Source organism: Berghia stephanieae, chromosome 14 (assembly GCF_034508935.2).
Source record: "Berghia stephanieae isolate SIO BIC M18660-M18661 chromosome 14, UCSD_Bste_1.3, whole genome shotgun sequence".
NCBI classification, from domain to species: domain Eukaryota; kingdom Metazoa; phylum Mollusca; class Gastropoda; order Nudibranchia; family Aeolidiidae; genus Berghia; species Berghia stephanieae.
Genome location: NC_088373.1, coordinates 11953544 through 11980697, shown reverse-complemented (window position 1 = coordinate 11980697; position 27154 = coordinate 11953544). Strand labels below are relative to the sequence as shown.

Here is a 27154-nt window from a genome sequence, read left to right as displayed (position 1 = left end):
GACGGAAATTGTATGGTGATGTTGATATTGTTTTTATTTCTATTGTTGTACTTGTTGTTAATATTGTTGTTGTTGTTGTTAATGATGATGATGATGATGATGATGATGATGATGATGATGATGATGATGATTATGATGACAACGACGATGTCGTCGACAATGATGGTTACCATACGATATTACAAAATTTATTCAATCTTAGGCTTTCGCCAATTAATCATACAATTTGATGACCACATACATGAAAGTGGAAAATAAAGGCAAATGGGACCAAACAATAAACTGATACCATTAATAACCACCAAAAAAAAATACAACAATAGTAATACCACCAATACGTACAATAATAATAACAATGATAATAATAATAAAAATAATAATAATAATAATAATAATAATAATAATAATAATAATAATAATAAAATAATAATAATAATAATAATAAATAATAATAATAATAATAATAATATTAATAATAATAATAATAATAATAATAATAATAATAATAATAATAATAATAATAATAATAATAATAATAATAATAATAATAATAATAATAATAATAATAATAATAATAATATTACCATCATCATTACTACTACCACCACCGCTACCACTATACCACCATCACCATCATTATTACGTTTCCAATTATTTTTTCTCGTTTTTTAAAATTTGATATCTATCAAAACAGACGAAAATTCCGGTGATTTTTTTAAAGGGTAGTTAAAATATCTACGATTTTATTAGCCCTGAAAACTACGATTTTTATTTTCCTATCTAAAGTAGGCAGGTCTGCTATGACAAGTATCAGTATCAGTTCCATAGTCAAAATAAGACAAACAAAAACAACGTTTATTTAATATTAGGCTTTCGCCAATACTTCATACAATATAATTAAGACAAAATAATGTTACCAATCTCTCCTCATGTATTCGTTTGACTATCGTCACAATAATTACCGTGTTATCTTTGCTCCTTACCCAACCAATCCCTTGCTTCCCGCCTCTTCATCGCGAACCATCTTATGTATGTATTAGCTTCAGGACGGGCAAGTACGGAATCTGCCCACCCTTCCGTATTTCCTCTATAACTTAGAATTCAACTATCTCCTTACTCAGAAGAGTATTTCTCGTATACTAATTCAATTGTTGAGAAAACCAAAATGGTGGTTGTATTTTATATATTTATTTAGTCGTGACTTTTGAATAAAAGTGTTTTGTTTTATTAGAGGGAATACAATAGAAAATTACATTGTTTTGCAAAAATATTTAGTCTGGCAATAAAAATACAGCGGTAATTACTTTAAGAATAATAATAAAAAAAGAATTAACAAATTAATTTGTTAAAAAACAAAACAAAAAACAACAACAAAAAACAACAACAACAACAACAAACAAATAAGAAAACAATTTAAATAAATGAGTTTTGAGAAACACTAAAGAAAACGAGGGGAAAAAAAGAAATAATTTAAATGGATAAACAAATATATTAAAACAACACCAACTAATACTAAATTGATATAATATTAGGAAATTAATAAATTTAATTCAATACTGGAACCTTCCCAGCACAAGTAAGGCAATAAATAAGAAAAAGTTCGTTTGCCAAAATCTCTATTTAGTGTACACTGGTTAATAAGGTGGGCTCATTTGAATTAGCCCGACCTAGTACTAGAGAGGCCAGACAGCAAAATCACCGTCAGGCGACGTGACGATGAGATGACGATGTGGGCGGAGTGGAGTGGAATGGTTGGGGGGGGGGGGGGTGATAAAAAGAACAGGAGCGTATCCTGGTTTATGTATTACGGGATGCATGGTGATTCGCAATCTATCAAAAATACACACAAATTGATTTCAGTACAAAGTATCAATTTTAAGTAGTAACTTTTGAAATTATCTAATTTAGATTTGATTATTTTGGACCTGGTAATACAGCATATAACTTGAAAAAACAGGCTGGTATTTGCCCACCCTGCCCATTATTACCAGCCGTCCCTGGTGAGTTGTTCTCACTAAACTGTATTAACCAGACTATAAAAGTTCATGGTTACACAGAATTTGTGTGTTGGTCCGTTATACTTCCGGATGGCAATGTTGTGAACTCCTTGGCCAAGCGCTTTCTATCTATAATGGTTGATTTGGTGCCTGGCACCGCTCCATCTTTTAAAAATGGATTACAGTATTTAGAAAAAACAACAACTGAGAAATGGTATGTACCGCCTCTAACTTATTTGAGTAAATCTTTTCTTTAATATTTTTTTTCTTTTGCATTTACAAATATAGCATGTTTTAAGTCGTTTTCTTCTGATTCTGGCACCACCTTATACTGTAAGCATGCCACGCCACTGTCTTTATGTAACCTATTATAGTCAGATTTTTAATAAGTGGCGCGTGTTTTCCTTCTTTTTCTCATCTGTCTATCAATGAGCAGCTGCAAAACATATTGTATTAACCTCTGAATCAATTTGTCTTAATTAAAAAGTATTTTTTGTGGATTTAAAAACAACAGGAAAGGACTTCGCTTATTACAATTATATTAAAATCGATAATAGGTAAGGATCGGAACTCATAGAAGATTTACATTATCAAAATTATAAATTGTCCGTTTATCCATTTTGAAGGAATTCAATAAAATGGAATGTAGGGTTAGTTGAAACTTAAACAATATACATACAGTATTTGAATATGGAGGAACGAATGGCAATCCTTAGTTATCAGAATCTACGTTTTATAACTATCATTACACATTACTGATGAATACAAACGAAAGTGAACATTACACGCTTCCAGCATTATTTTGATTGCAAAATTTTGAGAAATAGCTTCTGTTATGCCAAAGAGGATTACATAAATCTAATGTAGACTAGTCAAAATTATAAATTCATCAATTTTGTGTAATGGAGTGTTTCCACAAATATGTACATGTGTTCAACAATAACACCAACAACAGCAACAACAACCAAGAAATACTGATACATCAATCATCACAATATTCTGATGACGAGGATGATTAAAAGGAGAAATGGAACGACTACGGAAAGACTCCGAGCATCACTCTATCCAATGAAATGTAGTTTTTATTCAGTTTGCAATGGTTGGAGCATGTCTTTTCCCAGTCTTGCCTTGTTATATCATTTATTGCCTCGTCGGTGATTGTAAATTTAGTGTTCCTCAACTCAATCTTTCCCTCTACTTAAGCCCAATGACCTTGATTGGATTGCGTGCATAGTGATATGGGGAAGTCGCGCAACCTTGTGTCAAAACTCCCAGATTAGACAGTCTGCTTTGAAAACTGTTTCTTTTTACTAAGGAGTATATTCAGCTCTTTGATAAAGGGTCAGAATGTGTAGTTCTGCCTGGTCGAAACCATGGAATCATGTCAGTGTTTATACTTGCCAAAGTTGGAGCCTTGAAGTGAACATGACCACCGAATGGTAGGATTGTCCTGCTGGGTACTTCTAAGGAAGGAAGCGAACGGAATTTAGCAAGTCTTCAAACATCTTTGCATTGACCCCAGAATGATATTCTTTACTTCCAGATGAATCAGTGAAGAAAATATGGCATGATATTCTTTTAAATATCCAGTATCTTCACCACCTGCAAGAATAATAATGAACCCTTGTCCAGAACCCATGGGCCTTTTTCTACCAGAATTATCAGACTCCATTCATTTGTCGGATGTATGTTTACGTTCACCCAGCTCCATAGATCTTTGGATGATATCCATATCAAAGTTATCTAGGATCCTTTTCCTACCACGTCTTTCAACACTTGTGATCTCTCTGTCGTATTTCAATAACCATCTTCTCATGGTCGATTGTGAAATTCCAACATCATAGCCGTCATCTTTAATGGCTTATCGATAGTTACAAGAAGACTTCTTTTCACAGCTTTACGAGAGTGAAACCGATAGAGATTTCGTATTGTAAATTATCGTATCGTATAGTTTAAGAGCCTAATATTTAAAAAGAACTGTTAAATACTCCGTGAAACGTTCCTGCATACTTTTTTTTTCAAAGTGATAGAAACAGCATTCATTGTTAAGTTGAGAATATTATGTATATAATTAGTATTTCAAATGATTTAAGCTATAGATTTCATATCAATCTTTGCGACATGAAATAGATAAAGAATTAATTCAAAATTTAATGCAAACTACATAAGTGGTAAGTTTATAACAGTTAAAGCGAATTGTTTTTATTCGGAAACAAGTATGACGTGAACCATGGCCGACGTGAACTCATGATCACTAGCCGGAACTAACGTGTCAGCACGAGATTTTTTGGAAAAACGATGAACTCATCTCATACTTTGTGGTGCGTAACTTGTTTACATATTTTACAGTGTAAAATCTCTAATTTTATGACAACGGTTTTAGAGTTGTTTTTATGTGTCTTAAAGAAGTAATCTTTTTTGATATGGCATCAACACGGTCCAAAAGAGTGATTACCTCGCCTACAGTTTCAGGATATCCGCCCGGTCGAGGATGAATTAACTACGTCTAAATCTAAATGGGCCATTACAGCTTGGCATGGTCCATACAGCAAGTTGGTTGTCAGGGAGTTTTCCTAGACAAATCACTCAAGAGTTGATGCTGTACTTGGTCTGGTACCCTATACTATGTAGAGGAATATCTTAAAGTGGTCGTTTTGTTTTTGTTTTTATAGGGTTTTACGGCGCTTGCGATACATTTACGTCATTTCAACGCTGGTTTAAAAAAAAGAAGAAGAAGAAAAAGGGATTGACAATAAGATTCTAGATTTACAATTAAAAGCACACAAGTAAAAGTAAGACAAACGAGAATTTTCAAATAGGGAACATATGTAGATTCCAAGAGCATACTATCAGTGAACTTAGTTTCATCATCCTCATCATTGCCTTTTTCACCCTAGGTCAGGGTATAGGCCACAGACAAACAGTTTCCATCCTTCTCTATCCTGAGCTAACTTTTTAATCTCATTCCAAGTCTTACCACTTCTCTGTATATCAGCTTCTTTAATTCTTCTCCATGTTCCTCGTGGCCTTCCCCTTGATCTTCTGCCCTGAGGGTTCCAGTCCAATACTTTCTTTGTTATAGTGGAGTCATTATTTCTAAGCGTGTGTCCAATCCACCTTTATCGTCTTCTTCCTATTTCCTCTCCCACTGGTTTCTGTTGTGTTCTTTTTCATACTTCTTCATTTTTTATTCTATCCATCCATTTTATTCTGAGTAGCTTACGCATGCACCTGTTTACGAAAATCTGTACCCTCCTTATACATGCCTGTGATGCGTTCCAAGTTTCAAAACCATACAATAGGACAGACTTCACGTTTAAGTTGAAAAGTCTTAACTTTAGTCGGAGGGAGAAATCTTAGTTTGAGATTACCTAAACGTCTCATCCAGACATAAGCACAGGACTCCACCTCGAAGAATAAACTCAAATGTTTACGAAAAACAAATAAAAATTTAAAAAACAAAACAACATAACATATAAACGACAGATTATTTATAATCAAAATAAAATATCAATTCCCAAAACTAATACTACACATTTAGCTGTTACCCTTTCAGCCCAGCACTCCAGCAAGGGTCAGGACGAAACCAAGTAATCTCGTTCCAAGGCAAAGACAGAAAGCAAGTCAGAAAACAATTATAGGGGAATAGAAAGCACAGCAAGTAACCTTCTATCCAGGTCTGGTCTGGTACCTAAAAGTAGATAAATATTTTTGTCATTTCAATAAGAAAGACTTTACTTCAAATCAAGACTACATTAGAATTGTTTTTTGTTTTTTGTTTTTGGTTTTTTTGTTTTTGTTTTTAAAGGTTTTACGACGCTCGCAACACATTAAGGTCATATCAGCGCCAGTAAAAGAAAGAAAATGGGATAGTAAAAAGCTCTAGAAATACAATTAAAGCAGCCAAGAAGAGATAAGACAAAGGGAATTGGTTCAAATAGGGAACAGATGTAGATCCCAAGAGCAAACAATCAATTTACTTAGTTTGAGATCACCTAAACGTCTCATCCAGACACAAGGACAGGCCCCTACTCCGAGGAATACACTCAAATGTTAATAAATCATTTACAATATATTGCATAACAAAGAGATGATTTACAAGGAAAAAATATCTCCCAAAACTAACTATACATTTTACTGTTTCGCTCTCAGCAAGGGCATCCGGCCAGGGCCTGGACAAAATCAAATAGTCTAATACCAAGACAAAGACTAAGACAGAAAGCAAGTTGGAAAACAGAGATAGGGATAAAAGACAGAGTAAGTACCTCCCTGCCCAATATGGGAGGTCAAGAACCCCCACCCTGACATTAAAATTGAGTTTGACTTTTCTCTAGTTGAAGTTACAAGTTGTAACGTATTTGGTCTTTCAACAAAAACTTTTTATTCATTTTTTTGTTCAATTCTTTCAACAGTCCACATCTTTTAGCAGCTTTGGAATCCCGATTGCCAATTAAGAAATAGGGACCAATAGTGTGATGTCAAAGAACTGGTTCCTATCTCATTGGAAGTGTAAAGCCACTCTTCCGGAGGACTGGATGCATACATTGTGTAAATGATCTTCTGGTTTCAGAGTGATGGCATCTTATTTATATGCTGGTCGTCGATGAAGATCATCCATCCTCGCTCTATTAGTCCCGTAATCATAGACTCTGCCTATACATCCTGATACTAAAATAGCTATGCTACCTGATGATTCAATATATAACCTATTAATTATTAGTCCTCCAAAGGACTGGCCACATACACACTTCCAAGAATATTAGAATCGGAAAAGTAGATGTGACACTTGTCCCACTGCAGGCATCTTGTTTATTTATTGAGCAAAGAACGGAGCCCCTGCCTATTGATCACTTTGAGGCGCTGCACTGTGACTGGTACCCTAAACGGAGAGGAATTTCCCCGAGAGAGAATAAAGATAATTCTTTTTTTTCATAGACTTCTTCATTCTAACACCTTGGTATTTTTGGGGGGTCCCTGTAGGTCATTTCAGCGCCAGTAAAAAATGAAGAAAATGGGATAGTAATTTTTTTTTCTAAAACTACAATTAAATGGACATGAGAAAAAGTAAGACAATTCGGAATAGTTCAAATGTGGTTTGTTTTTAAGGGTTCAACGGCGCTTGCAACACATTTAGGTCATATCAGCGCCAATAAAAAGGCAGACAATTGGATAGTAAAAACATTCTAGATGTACAAGTAAAAGTGCTTGAGGAAAAAGTAAGACAAAGGGGAATGGTATAAATAGGGAATGGTGTAGATTCCAAGAGCACACTGTCAGTGTACTTAGTTCTAGAACACCTAAATGTTTCACCCAGTCACCAGCACAAGATTCCACTAAGAGGAATATACTCAAATGTTAAAAAATCAGTACATAACAAAGAGATGATTTACAAGGAAAAAAATGTCATCTCCAAAAACAACTGTTTTCCTCCCAGCAAAGGACTCCGGCCAGGGTCAGGACAAGTCTTAGTAATCTCATTCAAAGACAAAGACAGAAAGCAACTAGAAAACAGATACAGGGGACTAGAAGATACAGCAAGTACCTCCCTGCCCACTATGCTGGGAATCCCACTCAAACAGTTCAAATAGATATTGTTTTGTTTTTGTTATTAAGGGTTTTGCGGCGCTTGCAACACATTGATTGTTTTGTTTTTAAGGGTTTTACGGCGCTTGCAACACATTAAGGTCATATCAGCGCCAGTAAAAAGGAAGACAATGGGATAGTAAAAAGTTCTAGAATTATAATTAAAGCACACGAGAAAAGGTAAGACAAAGGGGAATTGGTTCAAATAGGAAACAGATGTAGATTCCAAAAGCACACTATCAAAGTCCTTAGTTTGAGGTCACCTAAAAATTTCACCCCGACATCAGCACAGGATCCCACTAAGAGGAATACACTCAAATGTTACAAATCATATGTTAATAATAAAAAATTACAATACATACGAGAGAGATGATTTACAAGGAAAAAAATATCATCTCCCAAAACTATAACTATAACTATGTATACATTCGACTGTTTCCCTCCCATCCAAGGACTCCGGCCAGGGTCAGGACAAAACCAAGTAATCTCTATTCAAGACAAAGACAGAAAGCAATTGAAAAACAGGTACAGGGGGATAGAAGACACAACAAGTACCTCCCTGCCTACTATGGGAGTTGCAACACATTAAGGTCATATCAGCGCCAGTAAAAAGGAAGAAAATGGGATAGTAAAAAGTTCTAGAATTACAATTAAAGCACAAAAGAAAAGGTGAGACAAAGGGGAATTGGTTCAAATAGGGAACAGATGTAGATTCCAAGAGCACACCGTCAAAGTATTTAGTTTGAGACCACCTAAAAGTCTCATCCAGACACAAGCACAGGTCCCAACTAAGAGGAATACACTCAAATGTTTACAAATCATATATTATAATATGTAAACTAAACATAATACAATGCATAACAGAGAGATGATTTACAAGGGGAAAAAATCATCTGCCAAACTATAACTATACATTCGACTGTTTCCCTCCCAGCCAAGGAATCTCGGCCAGGGTCAGGACAAAACCAAGTAATCTCATTCCAAGACAAAGACAGAAAGCAATTGGAAAACAGACACGGGGTGACAGAAGACACAGTAAGTACCTCCCTGCCCACTATGGGAGGTCAGGATCCCCACCCAGATTCCTAAAACGTACTACCAGTGGTACTTTGATATCACCTAATAGTTTCCCCCAGACGCAAGCACAGGATTCCACAAAGAGGAATACACTCAAATGTTTACAAGTAGTCATTTAGAGCCATTAGGCCCAATCACTGCTGGGGGGGGGGGTGTCAGAAGAAATCTCAGCTACACCCGGGATCGATCTCCGTCCATCTGATTGTGAAGCGAGTGCTCTACCAACTGAGCTATCGGGACCCCCTAAATGTTTACGAACGATTATAAAAAAATTGCAATTCATGACAGAGAGATGATTTACAAAGAATAAAAACCTCCCAAAACTAACACTTTACATTTGACTGTTTTCCTCTCAGTCAAGGACTCAGGAAGGTGCCCGGACAAAACCAAGTAATCCCATTCCAAGACAAAGACAGAAGGCAACTGGGAAAAACATATACAGGTGGATAGAAGACACAGCAAGTGACCTCCTGCCCAGTTAGAAAACCCCACCCAGCAGGTAAAGAACCTTCTCCAAGAACTCAACGTTGTGCCACCTATATCGGAACTCGAACCAGGGACCTATTTGTCCAAAGGCGAGTGTCGTGTTTTTGTTTCTGTTTTTAATGATTTTACTGCGCTTGCAACACATTAAGGTCATATCAGCGCCAGTAAAAAAGGAAGAAAATGGGATAGTAAACAGTTCTAGAATTACAATTAAAGCACCGAAGAAAATGTAAGACAAAGGGGAGTCGGTTTAAATAGGAAACGGATGTAGATCCCAACAGCACACTATCAAAGTACTTGGTTTGATTTTGTTTGTTTGTTTGTTGCTTTAGGTCTCTTCCAACACAATTGAGGTTATATGAGAGACCGCTGAAACAAAAAACAAGCAATCTAACAAAAATAGTACAAATGTAAGTCAAAATCATAACCTAAAGATATCATAAGCTAAATTATAAATAACCAAGAACAAACAGGCAGAAGATTTACAGAAAAAAAATATCCCCTGTCAAAAATACAATCACAAACCAAAGAAGCAGGATAGGCTAGTAAAGAGAAGAAACGACATCACTATCGGATCGTACACCCATGCGAACATCATAGGTATATGATTCAAGGTTGATGCTCCCATCCAACCACCCGCTACTTGGTTTGAGATCACCGAAAATTCTTATTCACACACAAGCATAGGTCCCCACTAAGAGGAATACACTAAAATTTTTACAAACCATATATAATATGTAAATGAAACATACTAAAGTGCATTACAGAGCGATGATTTTTCAAGGAAAAAATATCAGCTCCCAAAACTATACATTTAACCGTTTCCCTCCCAGCAAGGATATCCGGCCAGGGTCAGAACAAAACCAAGTAATCTCATTCCAAGACAAAGACAGAAAGCATGTTGGAAAACAGATATAAGGGGATAGAAGACACAGTATGTTCCTCCCTGCCCGCTATGGGAGGTCAGGATCCCCACCCAGCATCTAAACGTCTCATCCAGACACAAGCACAGGTCCCAACTAAGAGGAATACACTCAAATGTTTACCAATTATATAATATAATATGTAAACTAAACATAATACAATGCATAACAGAGATTTGTTTGTTTTTAAGGGTTTTACGGCGCTTGCAACACATTTAGGTTATATCAGCGCCAGTAAAAAGGAAGAAAATTGGATAGTAAAAAGTTCTAGAATTACAATTGAAGCATCCAAGAGAAAGTAAGACATAGGGGAACTGGGAACAAATAGGGATCAGATGTAGATTCCAAGAGCATATCACCAATGTACTTAGTTTGAGATCACCTATAAGTCTCATCCCGACACAAGAACAAAATCCAACAAAGAGGAACGCACTCAAATGCTTACATTATACATTTAAAGATAACAAATATAGTAATAATACATAACAGAGAGATGATTTACAAGGAAAAAAATATCTCCCAAAACAATAATTATGCATTTGACTGTTTCCCTCCCAGCCAAGGAACTCCGGCAAGGATCAGGACAAAACTAAGTAATCTCATTCCAAGACAATGACAGGAAACAATTGGAAAACGGGTATGGGGGGATAGAAGACACAGCATGTACCTCCCTGCCCACTATGGGAGGTCAGGATCCCCACCCAGACAAAGACAGAAGGCAACTTGGAAAAACAGATACAGGTGGATAGAAGACACTGCAAGTGACCTCCTCCCCGGTCAGAAAACCCCACCCAGCAGGTAAAGAACCTTCTCCAAGAACTCAACGTTGTGCTACCTATATCGGGACTCAAACCAGGGACCTGCCAGTCCAAAGGCGAGTGTCATACCTCAAGACCAATTTGCAAAAACAAGAAATTAATCAGTAACAAAACAATGTTTTTATATTATACTTAAATATATTTATTATTAATCTCATGTGCAAATACAATGATAAAAGCTATCCAGCGACAAGCAAAGGGAGTATTTTAAGGTACGCGGACACGGAACAATCAATTTTATATAATGCGTACCTGCTATAAGTAGGTTGGTCAGTTAGTCTTAGGTCAGCGTTTTGTCAGTTTGTCAGGTTGTCATATTATACATATCTATTATCAATCAGTGAACAGTTATATCATAATATGGTACATATATCTTTTGTTCTTCTTGATCAAGAGATAGTAAATCCACAATCGATCGATCAATCAATCATCAAACAATCACAAACAATCAATCAATCAATCAATCAATCGAACAACCAAACAACCAAACAAACAAACAATCAAACAATCAATCAATCAAACAATCAATCAAACAATCAAACAATCAAACAATCAACCAAACAATCATAAACAACCAAACAAACAAACAATCAATCACGTCAATCAATCAAACAACCAAACAAACAAACAAACAATCAAACAATCAACCAAACAATCACAAACAATCAACCAAACAATCACAAACAATCAACCAAACAATCACAAACAATCAATCAATGCGCTTATAAATCAGTCAATCATTCCATCAATACGTACCCAATCAATCACTCATTGAATCAATCGATCGATCCATCAGACGTCTTATTTATTTATCGACTCTATCACTTGTTGCAGCCGAACTTTTGATATACACGTTATAAAAATTTTGGCAATAAAACTCGTCCTTCAAATATCGATCGATTAATATGACCCTCGTCTTGTTTGTTTCTAATGGTTTTAAGGCGCTGGCAACACATTAAGGTTATATCAGCGCAAGTAAAAAAGAAGAAAATGGGATAGTCAAAAGTTATAGAATTACAATCAAAGCACCATAGAAAAAAATAAGGCAAAGGGGAATGGTACAAATCGGAAACATGATTCCAAGAGCAAACTATGAAAGATCACCTAAAATTTTCATCCTGACACAGGTCCCCACTAAGAGGAATACACTCAAATCATATATAATATGTAAACAAATAATAATATAGTACATAACAGATGATTTACAAGACAAAAAATATCATCTCCCAAAACTAACTATACGTTTGACTGTTTCCCTCCAAGCTAGGATATCAGGCCAGAGCTAGGACAAAACCAAATAATCTAATTCCAAGACAAAGACAGAAAGCATGTTGGAAAACAGATATAGGGGGGATAAAAGACACAGTAAATGCCTCCCTAACCACTATGGGAAGTCGGGAACCCCACCCAGGCCCTCGTCTTGTGTAAAACTGCCAAACCCGAGACTTCCTCGAGGTCCCAGGTTTGAAAGTTTGTTGACAAGAAGAGGGTAATCTTAATCGACTGATATCTAGAGTACGACAGAACACGTGTATAAAATCCATAGTTCTTAATCTGGTTACACGGTTTTTGGTTATTTAAAAAATAAATTGTTTGTTTTTAAGGGTTTTACGGCGCTTGCAACACATTAAGGTCATATCAGCGCTAGTAAAAAGGAAGAAAATGGGATAGTAAAAAGTTCTAGAATTACAATTAAAGCACCCAAGAAAAGGTAAGACAAAGGGGAATTGGTACAAATAGGAAACAGATGTAGATTCCAAGAGCAAACTATCAAAGTACTTCGTTTGAGATCACCTAAAAGTCTCATCCAGACAAGCACAGGCCCCCACTAAGAGGAACACACTCAAATGTTTACAAATTATATATAACACGTAAACATAATACAGTCCATAACAGAGATGGTTTACAAGGAAAAAAATATCATCTCCCAAAACTAACTCTACATATGACTGTTTCCCTCTCAGTCAGGACATCCGACCAGGGCCAGGAAAAAAAACAAGCAATCTCATACCAAGACAAAGACAGAAAGCATGTTGGAAAACAGCCTAAAGGGGATAGAAGACACGGTAAGTACCTCCCTGCCCACTGTGGAGGTAGGGAATCCCACCCAGTCCCGGAAAAAATAAATAATCAGAGGCGAATAGAAAAAATTGAATAATAATGACAATACAAAGATATACGCATGTTAAAATCAAAGTACAACGTGTGATTAAAAAGAAAAAACAATATTGAGGAAAAAGGGGGTCGGGGGGGGGGTGGTCTTTTCTTTAACTAAGGCACTTAAAAATTAAAATGTTAATAAAATGTATTGAGATGATGTAACCTGCAGCTCCAATCAGATAATATGCCGGATTTTAACTTGAGCTTGAGCTTTTTATATAGCGCAAAATCCATTCAAAGCGCTCAAACTCAAAGCGTTTTATACAATCTGCCTAGCCAACGAGACATGACTCCTGTTAGGTCAGAATATCAGCGCCAGTAAAAAGGAAGAAAATTGAATTGTCAAAATATGTTAGATTTACAATCAAAGCACCCAAGAAAAAATATGACAAAGGGGAATTGGTACGAAAAGGAAAAAGATGTAGATTCCAAGAGCATACCATCAATGTAGTTCGAGATCACCTTTAAGTCTCATTCAGACACCAACACAGGATCTCACTAAGAGGAATACACTCAAATGTTTACAGAATACATGACTAACGATACGTAGCAGAGAGATAATTTACAAGGATAAAATCATCTGCCAAAGCTCAAACAATACATTTGACTGCTTCCCTCCAAGCTATGGTATCTGGCCTGAGCCAGAACAAAACCAAGTAATCTCATTCCAAGATAGAGACAGAAAGCATGTTGGAAAACAGATATAGGGGGATAGAAGACACTGTTTTGTTTTTGTTTTTAAGGGTTTTACGGCACTTGCAACACATTAAGGTCATATCAGCGCCAGTAAAAAGGAAGAAAATGGGATAGTAAAAAGTTCTAGAATGACAATTAAAGCACAAAAGAAAAGGTAAGACAAAGGGGAATTGGTTGAAATACGGAACAGATGTTGATTCCAAGAGCACACCGTCAAAGTACTTAGTTTGAGATCACCTAAAAGTCTCATCCAGACACAAGCACAGGTCCCAACTAAGAGGAATACACTCAAATGTTTACCAATCATATAATAAACTAAACATAAAACAATGCATAACAGAGAGATGATTTACAAGGAAAAAAATATCATCTCCCAAAACTATACCTAGACATTCGACTGTTTCCCTCCTAGCCAAGGAACTCCAGCAAGGATCAGGACAAAACTAAGTAATCTCATTCCAAGACAATGACAGGAAACAATTGGAAAACGGGTATGGGGGGATAGATGACACAGCATGTACCTCCCTGCCCACTATGGAAGGAAGACACAGTAAATGCCTCCCTACCCTCTATGGGATGTTAGGAACCCCATTAAGTGACATGGTTACAAATCGTTTTAATCAATATGTGATCTGATGTAAAAATAGATTAGCATATTATTATTATTATTATCATTATACACAACATCGTACAGTTGAATGACGAGCAAAAGTAAAACATCTTTTGTAAGGGTAAAATGTACATGTAAACAGGTAGCTTTATGTCGGGATGGTTAAGATACTAAAAGTAAATATAAGAACTGTCAGAAATATGAGAATTGGATTCCGTTTTTATGGTTTTGTTGGTAAGAATGGATCGGATATATACAATTTCAAAAACTGACCAAAAAAAATTATAATTTATAAAAATTAAAATTTGTGAAAAATTAAAATTAGAAATAAAATTTTTCGATCAGATGTTAAAAGTATTCAAGGTAAAAAGTAAGACGATATTATGGGAGCTGAGGTATAATTCAAAAGTAATGCATCAGAGTTAAAATAAATGTTCCCATTGAGGAAAGTGAGTTTCTTAAAAAAACATTAATATTGAAATCCTGATTAGTTTTACTATTAGGGGGATGCGTATAGATAGTATGCACATGACGTCACTCAGGCCTTTGTTATTGTTTTTGCCATCCGCGTTTGTGAGTTGTTCTCACTAAACTGTATTAACCAGACTCTAAAAGTTCATGGTTACACCGAGTTTGTGTGTTGGTCCGTTATACTTCCGGATGGCAATGTTGTGAACTCCTTGGCCAAGCGCATTCTATCTATATCACAGATTCCGTCCATTAGTTCTGCCCAACACAATGATCACTTCTATGAGGACAATACTCATGTGAAAACTAGTTTTAAAAAGGGATAGACAGGTGGTCTCTACGAGTTAACGGAGCTCTAAAAAGCACACTATTCATTTTTTAAAAACCCATCAAGAAGCAACATTGAGAATCAATCCAGTGTATGTATGTATATATACCCCCCCCCCCCCACTCAAGCCCATCATGCGAAGTCAAAAGCTCCTAACACAACATAAAAGCATGATTTTTTGCAGCAGCCCCCCCCCCCCCCTGCCCACCACCACCCTCATCCTAATCCCCTCTTCTTATTATAAAAAAACAACATCAGAAATTTCCCTCTTTGTTGCTATTCATACGTAGATTGCGTCCCGTCACGAGCTCACGGCCTGGGCAACTCGTAGTCTTTGGGTTTGGTTCCCTCCCGCTTGCTTCCGTAGAACTTCATGGTGACTTCAATACTGTTTTGAACTGTAAGCTTCCTCTTCTCCTCGGTGCTTAGCAACGGGTTCACTTCCGCAATGTCAAGGACGGACAAACGACCTGTGTAGAATGTAAGATTTATTTTTTTTAATAGTAGTTGATGTAATTTATTTGTTTCAGTAATATGTCCACAATTACTGATTAATCAATCTAGATGTTAATGAGTACATACCAAGCTATTGAGCTTATTTTTAAAAAATTGAGCTTTTATAAAGCGCGATATCCACTAAATGTGCTCAACGCGCTTTGCAAGGGGTCCTGGCCAACAGCAACATTTAACAGTTAGGACGGGACATGACGCCTGCTAGGCGATTTTGCAATTTTTTCGGACAGAGACATCAATGTTAACGGCCAGGTACTCATTTTACACCCGAGTACGGTGAGGGAATTTAAGTAAAGAGCCTTTTCCAAGGACTCAACTATGCACCGAGCGAGGCTCGAACCCAAGACCTTCCGATCCGAAAGCGAGCATCATACCACTAGACCACATAGCCGCACAAAGATAGAGATAAATCGAAATTGACGTCACTCAGGTTTATGTTATTGTTTTTAGGCAGCCATTTTTATAAGCAGTTATCACTAAATTCTATGAATCAGACTATTAACGTGTATCATTACACATTGTTATTAGCGTGTATCATTACACATTGTTATTAGCGTGTATCATTACACATTGTTATTAACGTGTATCATTACACATTGTTATTAACGTGTATCATTACACATTGTTATTAACGTGTATCATTACACATTGTTATTAACGTGTATCATTACACATTGTTATTAACGTGTATCATTACACATTGTTATTAACGTGTATCATTACACATTGTTATTAACGTGTATCATTACACATTGTTATTAACGTGTATCATTACACATTGTTATTAACGTGTATCATTACACATTGTTATTAACGTGTATCATTACACATTGTTATTAACGTGTATCATTACACATTGTTATTAACGTGTATCATTACACATTGTTTTATGTGTGTGTACGGTATATCCGACTGGCTGAGGTTTTGAGAATTTAACTGAACGCACCACATCAATAGAAAGTGTGCGCTTGGTTAAGAAACCCAAGACAACATTGCCATTCGGAAGTATAACGGACCAACACACAGAACTGTGTGTAACCTTAAACGTTTATAGTCTGGTTAATTGTAGCCATCGTTATGTTATAGATAGAATGCGCTTGGCCAAGGAGTTTACAACATTGCCATCCGGAAGTATAACGGACCAACACACAAACTCTGTGTAACCATGAACTTTTATAGTCTGGTTAATACAGTTTAGTGAGAACAACTCACAAACGCGGATGGCAAAAACAATAACAAACGCCTGAGTGACGTCGTCTGCATACTATCTATAGCCTGACACTGAAATCCAAAAGAACTGGCAGTTTGACGTCATTATTTGTTTTTTGCACCGCCTAGTGAGTTGCCGTTAGTAGAGCTCATGGAAACAAGTTATTTCATTGGTTGAACTATTGACTACAACTCACGATTTGTTTTCTTTTGTGGCAAAAGACTGGCATTTTGACGTCATTTTTTGGTCAGAATGGTCTGTTAAACTTCCGGATGGCAATGTTGTGAGCTTCTTAGCCAAGCGCATACTATCTATTGGCAAGGATCAATGAACATGGGACTACAAGATTTGGGTTGATCCTTTTTTCTTTTTCTATTTTTAAGGTTTTAAAGATTTTAAATCTTTGATAAGGTCCAGCCCATTTTGTACATGCAGTAAACATTAACCAGAGCCAAACGTTAAAAGGGTTGCCTCTGCATTTCATCTTACACATAAGCTCAATGTTTTTTAAGAGTGTGTCAGATCAAATAATCTACCTACACGCCCTTAAAAAATCAATGAGCCTCAACACTTAACAGCTGGGTAATTCGTTAGGGCTCGTTTTTTTTTAAAGAGCGTGTTATATATTTCATCAACAAGAAGCCCAGACTACAAACTCCCATGCCCCTAGCTGAGGATCCTTGATTTTTCTAAGAGCGCGTTAAAATCCAACAAGCCTCAAAAGTAAACTACCTGGCGTATCTTTGAGGTTCAATTGGTTTTTTTGAACGTGTTATATACAATATCCAAAAGGTCCAATAAGCCTCAATGATCAACTACAAACTGCAATGTCTGAAGCTGAGGCTCGTTTTCTCAGAGAGCGTAACACATGTCACATACAAGCACTCACATTCCAATAAGCCTCGATGATCAACTACAAACGACAATGCCTAAAGCCGAGTCTCAGTGTTTTCTAAGATCGTGTTACACATGTCATCTACAGCCACCTACATTCCGATAAGCCTCTATGATCAACTACAATCTATGTACCATTCCCTCTAACTAAGGATGATTTGATTTCTAAGAGCGCGTTACATTTCATCTACAAGCACCTACATTTTTAATTAGCCTCTATGATCAACTACAATCTATGTACCCTTCCCTCTAACTGAGGATGATTTGATTTCTAAGAGCGCGTTACATTTCATCTACAAGCACCTACATTTTTAATTAGCCTCTATGATCAACTACAATCTATGTACCCTTCCCTCTAACTGAGGATGATTTGATTTCTAAGAGCGCGTTACATTTCATCTACAAGCACCTACATTTTTAATTAGCCTCTATGATCAACTACAATCTATGTACCATTCCCTCTAGCTAAGGATGATTTGATTTCTAAGAGCGCGTTACATTTCATCTACAAGCACCGACATTTTTAATTAGCCTCTATGATAAACTACAATCTATGTACCATTCCCTCTAACTAAGGATGATTTGATTTCTAAGAGCGCGTTACATTTCATCTACAAGCACCTACATGTTTAATTAGCCTCTATGATCAACTACAATCTATGTACCATTCCCTCTAACTAAGGATGATTTGATTTCTAAGAGCGCGTTACATTTCATCTACAAGCACCTACATTTTTAATTAGCCTCTATGATCAACTACAATCTATGTACCATTCCCTCTAACTAAGGATGATTTGATTTCTAAGAGCGCGTTACATTTCATCTACAAGCACCTACATTTTTAATTAGCCTCTCTGATCAACTACAATCTATGTACCATTCCCTCTAGCTAAGGATGATTTGATTTCTAAGAGCGCGTTACATTTCATCTACAAGCACCTACATTTTTAATTAGCCTCTCTGATCAACTACAATCTATGTACCATTCCCTCTAGCTAAGGATGATTTGATTTCTAAGAGCGCGTTACATTTCATCTACAAGCACCTATATTTTTAATTAGCCTCTCTGATCAACTACAATCTATGTACCATTCCCTCTAGCTAAGGATCATCTGGTTTCTAAGAGCGCTTTACATATTTCATCTACAATCATCCAAACTCCATTAAGCCTCGACGACAAACTACTATGACACTGGCTTAGGCTTGTTTTAAGAGCGTGTTATTCATCTACAAGCACCGAATTCCAATAGGTCCAACTTGACCTGCTCATATTTGCAGGTCTGATAGCCCTTTTCCTTATGGGCTGGCTCGTTGTAATGGAAATCTATAAAGGTGAGCAAAATCTTGTCCATTACAACAATGTTAACTAGGCCCATAAGTAGGTTCGGATGTCAGTCCTGCATATATATATATATATATATATATATATATATATATATATATATATATATATATATATATATATATATATATATATATATATATATATATATATATATATATATATATATATATATATATATATAAATTATAAACACAAACAAAAAATTCATCATTCATTGAAAGAGCTGCTCATCGATACATGACCGAAAAAAAGAGTTTTCGGTTTCTTTTTGAAGGTTTATAAGGATGTTCATTCTCTTATTTCTAAAAGGCAATTTATTTCAAATTCTAGGGCCGGGTCGAGCAAATCTTTTCTCGAAATCTCCCCGGTTTTAAGTCAGTTTTAGGAATCTTTAGAGTTTTTGAATCGGAACGAAATCTCCTTTGCGGTTCATATAATATCCCAAAGAGCCCTGTCAAGACACGAAAGGGCGCTATGATTATCTAGACAATAAAAGACAATAAAAGATTGATGTTGCCACTTTATATTTATTCTATACGTGTTCTCGCATGCAGCCATTTGTTTCTAAGAGCGTATACCCCCGTCAGAAAGAACATAAAACCTCAATAAACATAAGCTTAAAACTGTCTTACCTCTATCTGAGGCCCATTGTCTTCTACGAGAGTATAAAAAGTCAACAACAATAACAACAACAACAATAATAATAATAATAATAATAATAATAATAATAATAATAATAACAATAATAACAATAATAATAACAATAATAACAATAACAATAATAATAACAATAATAACAATAATAACAATAATAATAATAATAATAATAATAATAATAATAATAATAATAATAATAATAATAATAATAATAAATCTTTATTGTCCTCAAAATAGTGGCAATTTGTCATTTGGTTACACATTTTATAACAATATCTAAACTACCTGGCATAACATTGAGGCTAATTATTTTCATCATGATCGTTTTTATTTTTCACATCGCATGTCTCGAGCCATCGTCTCACTTCGGTATTATGTTAGAATGAATAAGATCGGGTCATGTGACATTGTAAGACAAAATCTAATTATACGATACCATTAATAAGGAAATTTAATCTTTTTAAAGTTAAACAAAACTCACTCTATGACGTGAAAATCGCTCTGAGCAATTTCATGTGATATAGATAGTATGCGCTTGGCTAAGAAGCTCATAACATTGCCATCCGGAAGTATAACGGACCAACACACAAAACTGTGTATCCATGAACGTTTATAGTCGGCTTAATACAATTCAGTGAGCATTACTCATAAACGCGGGTGGCAAAAAACAATAACAAAGACCTGAGTGACGTCATCTGCATACTATCTATAGAAAAGCGCTCAGCAAAGATTAAGGGGACAGCGTGGCTCAGCGGTACGGTCTTTGCTTCGTACTCGAAAGGTACCGAGTTCGACTACCCCCCTTGTTGTGTGGCCTTGAGCAAATCACCTCGCCCTCGCTCACATTATTATTATTATTATTATTATTATTATTATTATTATTATTATTATTATTATTATTATTATTATCATTATTATTATTATTATTATTATTGTATAATCTCAGATGTGACCCTCGGTCTTAAACGGTACTATGTAAGAATGAATGGGATCCACGTGAAGTAAATTTATAAATATGATAAGAAATGTAAGAAATTGTATTGACACTCCATTGTAGCGTATAAAAATTAGGAATAGAATTCAATTTTATAGCATCCGATCCGCCTCCGACATAATACCGTTTTGAGACGATGGGTCACCTGTAATACAGTGGAATCCTGTTAAATCACTAAATCCCAGAGATTTTTGCTACTTTTCAAAATTGGAAAAAATGTATTAAAAATGAGCAAGTACACAGTTTTATTCAACTACCATTAACAGGCAAAAATGAAAAATATTAGCTTTGATACTACGTCTATAATTTGTCTCATAAAAATGTAATATAAATAGGCATGGGGTAAAAGTAACCCGGATATTGACGGTGTTAGGGTTGAGTGAGTTAAAGCAAACACCGCCGGAACAGAAAGATTGGTTGACTTTCAGTCAACAAACCTGCCCAGTGATAGTACGACGAAATATTCGTAGAAATATGAAATTTTGGCTCGAGCTACAGAGCTGCATAGGTCTCTCTGATTGAATCGAAAAATCTTGTTGAAAAAGAAAAGTATAGCTCCGATTAGAACCTATATTCAGGATATTTTGGAGCATTTTTGGACCATGCTGAGAGCAAAATGTTTATTTGTGAAGCTTTTTAAAGCGAATTTTTCTTCTTTTTTTTCTCTCGAAAACTGCGAAATTTTGAAATTTCAATTCGGCGGCTCTGACTTGAAGCAATGGTGGTTTTATGAAACAAGACTTCAAATAAAGAACAGAAAATGTGTTGACTTTCAGTGTCAGAGGTTGACTTTATACGGATTCAACTGTGCTTACTATAGATAGAATGAAGTTGACGTCACTCAGGTCTTTGTTATTGTTTTTTTTGCCATCCGCGTTTATGAGTAATTCTCACTAAACTGTATTAACCAGACTATAAAAGTTCAAGGTTACCCATAGTTTTGTGCAATGGTCCGTTATATATCCGGATGACAATGTTGTGAGCTTCTTAGCCAAGCGCATACTGTCTATATTATATTAAATAAAACGGACGATAAGCCTCAACACACAGGCGACTCATGGGATTCTTGTTGGGGCTCATTGCTTTCTAAGGGCGTGGTATTATTTTTTTTAATTTGGTATAAACATGTTCTTAAAAAGCCAAAAAAGCCTCAATACAAAACTACCAGGGTTATCGTTGGGACTCTATGTTTGCTTAGGTAAAGTAGGAAGAAACTCACATCAATCAACTAGTTCTTTTGATCAATTTAAGGTTTTAATTTATATAGAGCAATATACACTCTTAAGCGCATTGCAAGAGGTACCAAGTCAACAACAATTAACATGTAGGACGTTAAGATTATTCGCCTTAGTGACGCCATCCTCTCATCTCTCATTAGGCTTTAGGGTTACTATTATCGTATTTTGTTGACAAAGGGAAAACCCGAAACGTCAATTTCATCCTTTGCTGATTAAATTAAAGCTTCCATTCACTTGGACTATCAACATGCAAGTCGGAACAACTTGTGTGCGGCGCTATACATTTTTTTTTCGACAGAGACAAAGCTGTTTCCGACCAGATACTCATTTTACACCTGACTGTGATGAGAGAATGTGAGTAAAGATATGTTTCATGGACCTCTATCCAGGGAACTGCAGAGGCAAGTCTCATGCCATTAGACGTTAAAGCTAAAAAAAAAGGGGGAAAATTACCAGATATTCCTCAACCTTTAACTGATAGGCAGGAGAATGTTCTACGAAACCAAAAATATTACCAGAAAACCCTCGACGTTAAATGAGGAGACAAGACAATGTTCTACCAAACCAAAAATATTACCAGAAAATCCTCAACGCTTAAATGATGAGACAGGACAATGTTCTACCAAACCAAAAATATTACCAGCAAACCCTCAACGCTGAAGTGACGAAACAAGACACTGTTCTACCAAACCAAAAATATTACCAGAAAACCCTCAACGCTTAAATGATGAGACAGGACAATGTTCTACCAAACCAAAAATATTACCAGAAAATCCTCAACGCTTAAATGACAAGAAAGGACAATGTTCTACCAAACCAAAAATATTACCAGAAAACCCTCAACGCTTAAATGATGTGACAGGACAATGTTCTACCAAACCAAAAATATTACCAGAAAACCCTCAACGCTTAAATGACGAGAAAGGACAATGTTCTACCAAACCAAAAATATTACCAGAAAACCCTCAACGCTGAAGTGACGAAACAAGACACTGTTCTACCAAACCAAAAATATTACCAGAAAACCCTCAACGCTTAAATGACGAGAAAGGACAATGTTCTACCAAACCAAAAATATTACCAGCAATTCCTCAACGCTTAACTGATGTGACAGGACAATGTTCTACCAAACCACAAATATTACCAGAAATTCCTCAACGTTTAACTGACGAGACGAGACGTGCTTCTCGTTGGGGTTCGTCGTTTTCATATTGCGTGCTACAACTCAATAACACGCATATAAAAACCGACGAGCCCTGACATTGATAAACTAAAGAGCTTTACCTATTATATTGCTGGCACGTATGCGAGTAAAATCTTAGAAGCCGAATTTAATGTTAAACTGGTCTAAAATATAAATTGTTGGCATTAGCACCCTAAAATATGGTATCCATTCTCCTTAATAAAGCATACAAACTCTACACAAGTCTGATATTTCTGGCTATAAATTCAAGTTTCAACACCTTAACCAACCCGACTTATTACCGTTTTGAGGCGAAGGGTCACAAATGCTCATGGTCCTTTGCCAACAGCAACATTAACCATTTTGTCTCTTGTTCATAGATACATAGTCAAAGAACATAATAAAACCCCAACAAACCTGAGTTTTGATATAGCGCAAGATCCACCAAACGTGCATAATGCGCTATAGATAGTTCGAAGATGACGTCACTCAGGTCTTTGTTGTTGTTTTTTGCCATCCGCGTTTATGAGTAATGCTCACTGAACTGTATTAACCTTACTATAAACGTTCATGGATACACACCGTTTTGTGTGTTAGTCCGTTATACTTCCGGGTGGCAATGTTATGAGCTCCTTAGCCAAGCGCATACTATATATACAACTGTATTAAAACGATGGGCCTCATATTTTGATTTGGCTGAGTTTTGTATTTTATTTTCTTCCCCCATTACAACAATGAGACCGTAACAATTTGGGTTATCAGACCTGCTCAAAAGTATACGACAGACTGTACTATAGATAGAATACGCTTGGCCAAGGAGTTCACAACATTGCCATCCGGAAGTATAGCGGACCAACACACAAACTCTGTGTAACCATGAACTTTTATAGGCTGGTTAATACAGTTTAGTGAGAACAACTCACAAACGCGGATGGCAAAAACAATAACAAAGGCCTGAGTGACGTCATCTTCGAACTATCTATTCAAAAACACTCACCTGTTTTATAAATCTCCTCTGCAACATAGCAAGCCTCTCTCATTGAAAGACCGCCTTGGACTGAAAAAGAAATACGTGAAACAGTTTTATGTTTGTTTTTCTTTGTTTTTGTTTTTGTTTTTAGGGTTTTACGGCGCTTGCAGCACATTTAGGTCATATCAGCGCCAGTAAAAAAAATAAGAAGAAAATTGGATAGTAAAGTGATTCTTGATGTACAATTAAAAGGGCTTGAAGAAAAAGTAAGACAAAGGGGAATCGGTTCAAATAGAGAACAGTCGTATTATTATTATTATTATTATTATTATTATTATTATTATTATTATTATTATTATTATTATTGTTATTATTATTGTTATTATTATTATTGTTATTATTGTTATTATTGTTATTATTGTTATTATTGTTATTATTATTATTGTTATTATCATTATTATTATCATTATCATTATCATTATCATTATCATTATTATCATTATTATTATCATTATTATTATCATTATTATTATCATTATTATTATCATTATTATTATCATTATTATTATCATTATATTATTATCATTATATTATTATCATTATTATTATTATTATTATTATTATTATTATTATTATTATTATTATTATTATTATTATTATTAAAATGTGGTAAAATAGAATAAAACAATATTAGTCATACTTAAATCTTAGAGACTTTAACTTAACTCCTTATCAACTAAGATTTTAAACTGATTCAAATCGCATGTATTTTTTGTGTAAAAACAGAGACTATTACATGTTCCCAAGCCCCGGAAGCAATTTTGTTGCTCGTCTTTGAATATTTTCAAAACCTATTGACTGCTTTAGATATATTGGACTCCAAACTAATAGTTTTAAATAACGAAAGAAACATGCTATTATCCAAATAAGTAAAATTCCTGTATATGATTCCCAACATGCGATTAGCTTTAGTTGTACAATCATTAATATACGCATAGAAGATCAAATGTGGGTCAAAAACAACATCAAGAACCCTTTCAAAATTTGTATCAGGCAAAAATTTGAATAAGAGTTATCTGAGTAATATGTGATTCGGATTTTTCTTTCCAACATACAATACCTTACACTTCTTGATATTAAATTTTAATATATTATATATATATATATATATATATATATATATATATATATATATATATATATAAACACCTCAAACGGAATACATTTTTTCTTCGGATATTATGCCGACTGAAGACGTGGACGAAAGCAACAGAAACGTACGTCTTGGCCATATATAAGTGAGTGACAATTTATATTTTATATATATATATATATATATATATTATAATATATATATATATATATATATATATATATTATATATATAATACACACTGGTCTTACCAGGTGTCCCAGTGGCCGGTGTGTAGGCTGGATCAATAGCGTCTACATCAAAACTGACGTGAATGGGACGATTGCCACTAAAAGGAGAATTAAAAACGGTACAAAAATGAACAATTTAGAAAACTATTCTCCGTATTCCCTGGACAGCAAAGGAGGAAACTAACCAAAATAGTGAAAGAGTTCCCTGGGCCGCACTGTAAGGCTCATCAGGAATGATACAGAATCTAAAACTTGCAGTTTTTGGACATTGTCACAGTAAAGATTGTTCACAATTATCTTATTAAATTTTATTTTATTAAGAACTGAATTCATCTCACTCCAGTTATATTTCGGTAGGCTTAGATAAACTTTACCTTCTAATATTAGATCGTCTTTCCTTTTATAGCCTTCCCTCGAATTAATTTCTAATTAGTGAATACTTTTCGTTCTACATTCTGTCACGTAGCCACTTATTATAAAAGCTGATAGGTCTAACACTCTACACTCACTTTCTCTCCACAATCTATGCCGGACGGCCAGTCACTCTATTCCTATATATATACTGGAAGATTTTTATCTTTTGGGACTTTGTAGATATTATATCTACACCATTAAGACGCCGGAGCTTTTAACTTTGATTGTATAATCTTCAAGGATCAAAACCAAGCCCGCTGTACTACACTATAACCTCTTACCAATTGCCTGGAAGTGGAATTTTACGAGTCCAATCCTGTTATCAGAGGAATAGATCATCCAAGCCCATCAACTGCCTGGAAACGTAAACTTACGAACCTGACATATTATCATAAGTTACGTAAAATATTCATACCTCTATTTGTAACTGCCACGATCACTGTTTATCTCTTTTAATTAAATTTCATCATTATTTTTATTTCATTGTAAACAAATCGTTAATTGTTTTTCATTTATAGTAACTAGTAAATTCTGGGGCCTCATTCTACATAGATCTTTATGTATAGTCGAGTAGCTCTTTACTCACTTGAGACCATGACATTTTGGAGGGGACACATATAAAGAATTGAATTTATTTAGTTACTTATATCTACTTCATCTAACCTTAAAGTTTAAATTGTAAAACTCTTAATTGCCCCACTTGATCATATTTTAATTGAACTCCCTATTTACAGGATTAATTTTTTTTTCTCTTTTTCATTTCTTCATTTAAATGGAATAGCAATTTATCCATTCATTCTTTCATTCAAATTGAATAGCATTTTATTGATTCATTCCTTCATTCATTTATTCATTTATAAATTATTCATTCATTCATTGTTCATTCATTTATTTATTCATTCATTCATTCATCCATTCATTCGTTTATTCACTCATTTATCCAATCATTCATACATTTATTCCTCCCTTCATTCTTTCATTCATACATTATCCATTCTTTCATTCATCTATTCACTCAGTTTTTCATTCATTCATTCATTCCTTGTCCACTTTGTTATTATATCACTCATTTCATTTTGTTGTTTGCCTCATTCATGAATTGTTTTCAATATGTTTACATTCCATAACGATTCATTCACCTATCATCCAATCACTCAGTGTTGTGAACACATTTTGTAACTATTGTAAATCTTACGATATTTTATTG

At 35.1% G+C, this 27154-nt stretch overlaps 1 protein-coding gene across 2 annotated transcripts in view; it reads right to left on the bottom strand.

Moving 5' to 3' along the window:
• Positions 1–11002: 11002 nt before the first annotated feature.
• LOC144959999 (arginase-1-like) overlaps positions 11003–27154 on the bottom strand; it is a 55014-nt gene continuing 38862 nt past the window's right edge. For both annotated transcript variants that reach the window (XM_078892922.1, XM_078892923.1), the window contains exons 8-10: positions 25555–25631; positions 24178–24237; positions 11003–15616 (exon numbers count right to left, since the gene is read on the bottom strand). In XM_078892922.1, coding sequence (XP_078749048.1) covers positions 15456–15616; positions 24178–24237; positions 25555–25631 — 298 coding nt within the window. In that variant the 3' untranslated portion in view covers positions 11003–15455. The remainder of the gene's footprint in view (positions 15617–24177; positions 24238–25554; positions 25632–27154) is intronic.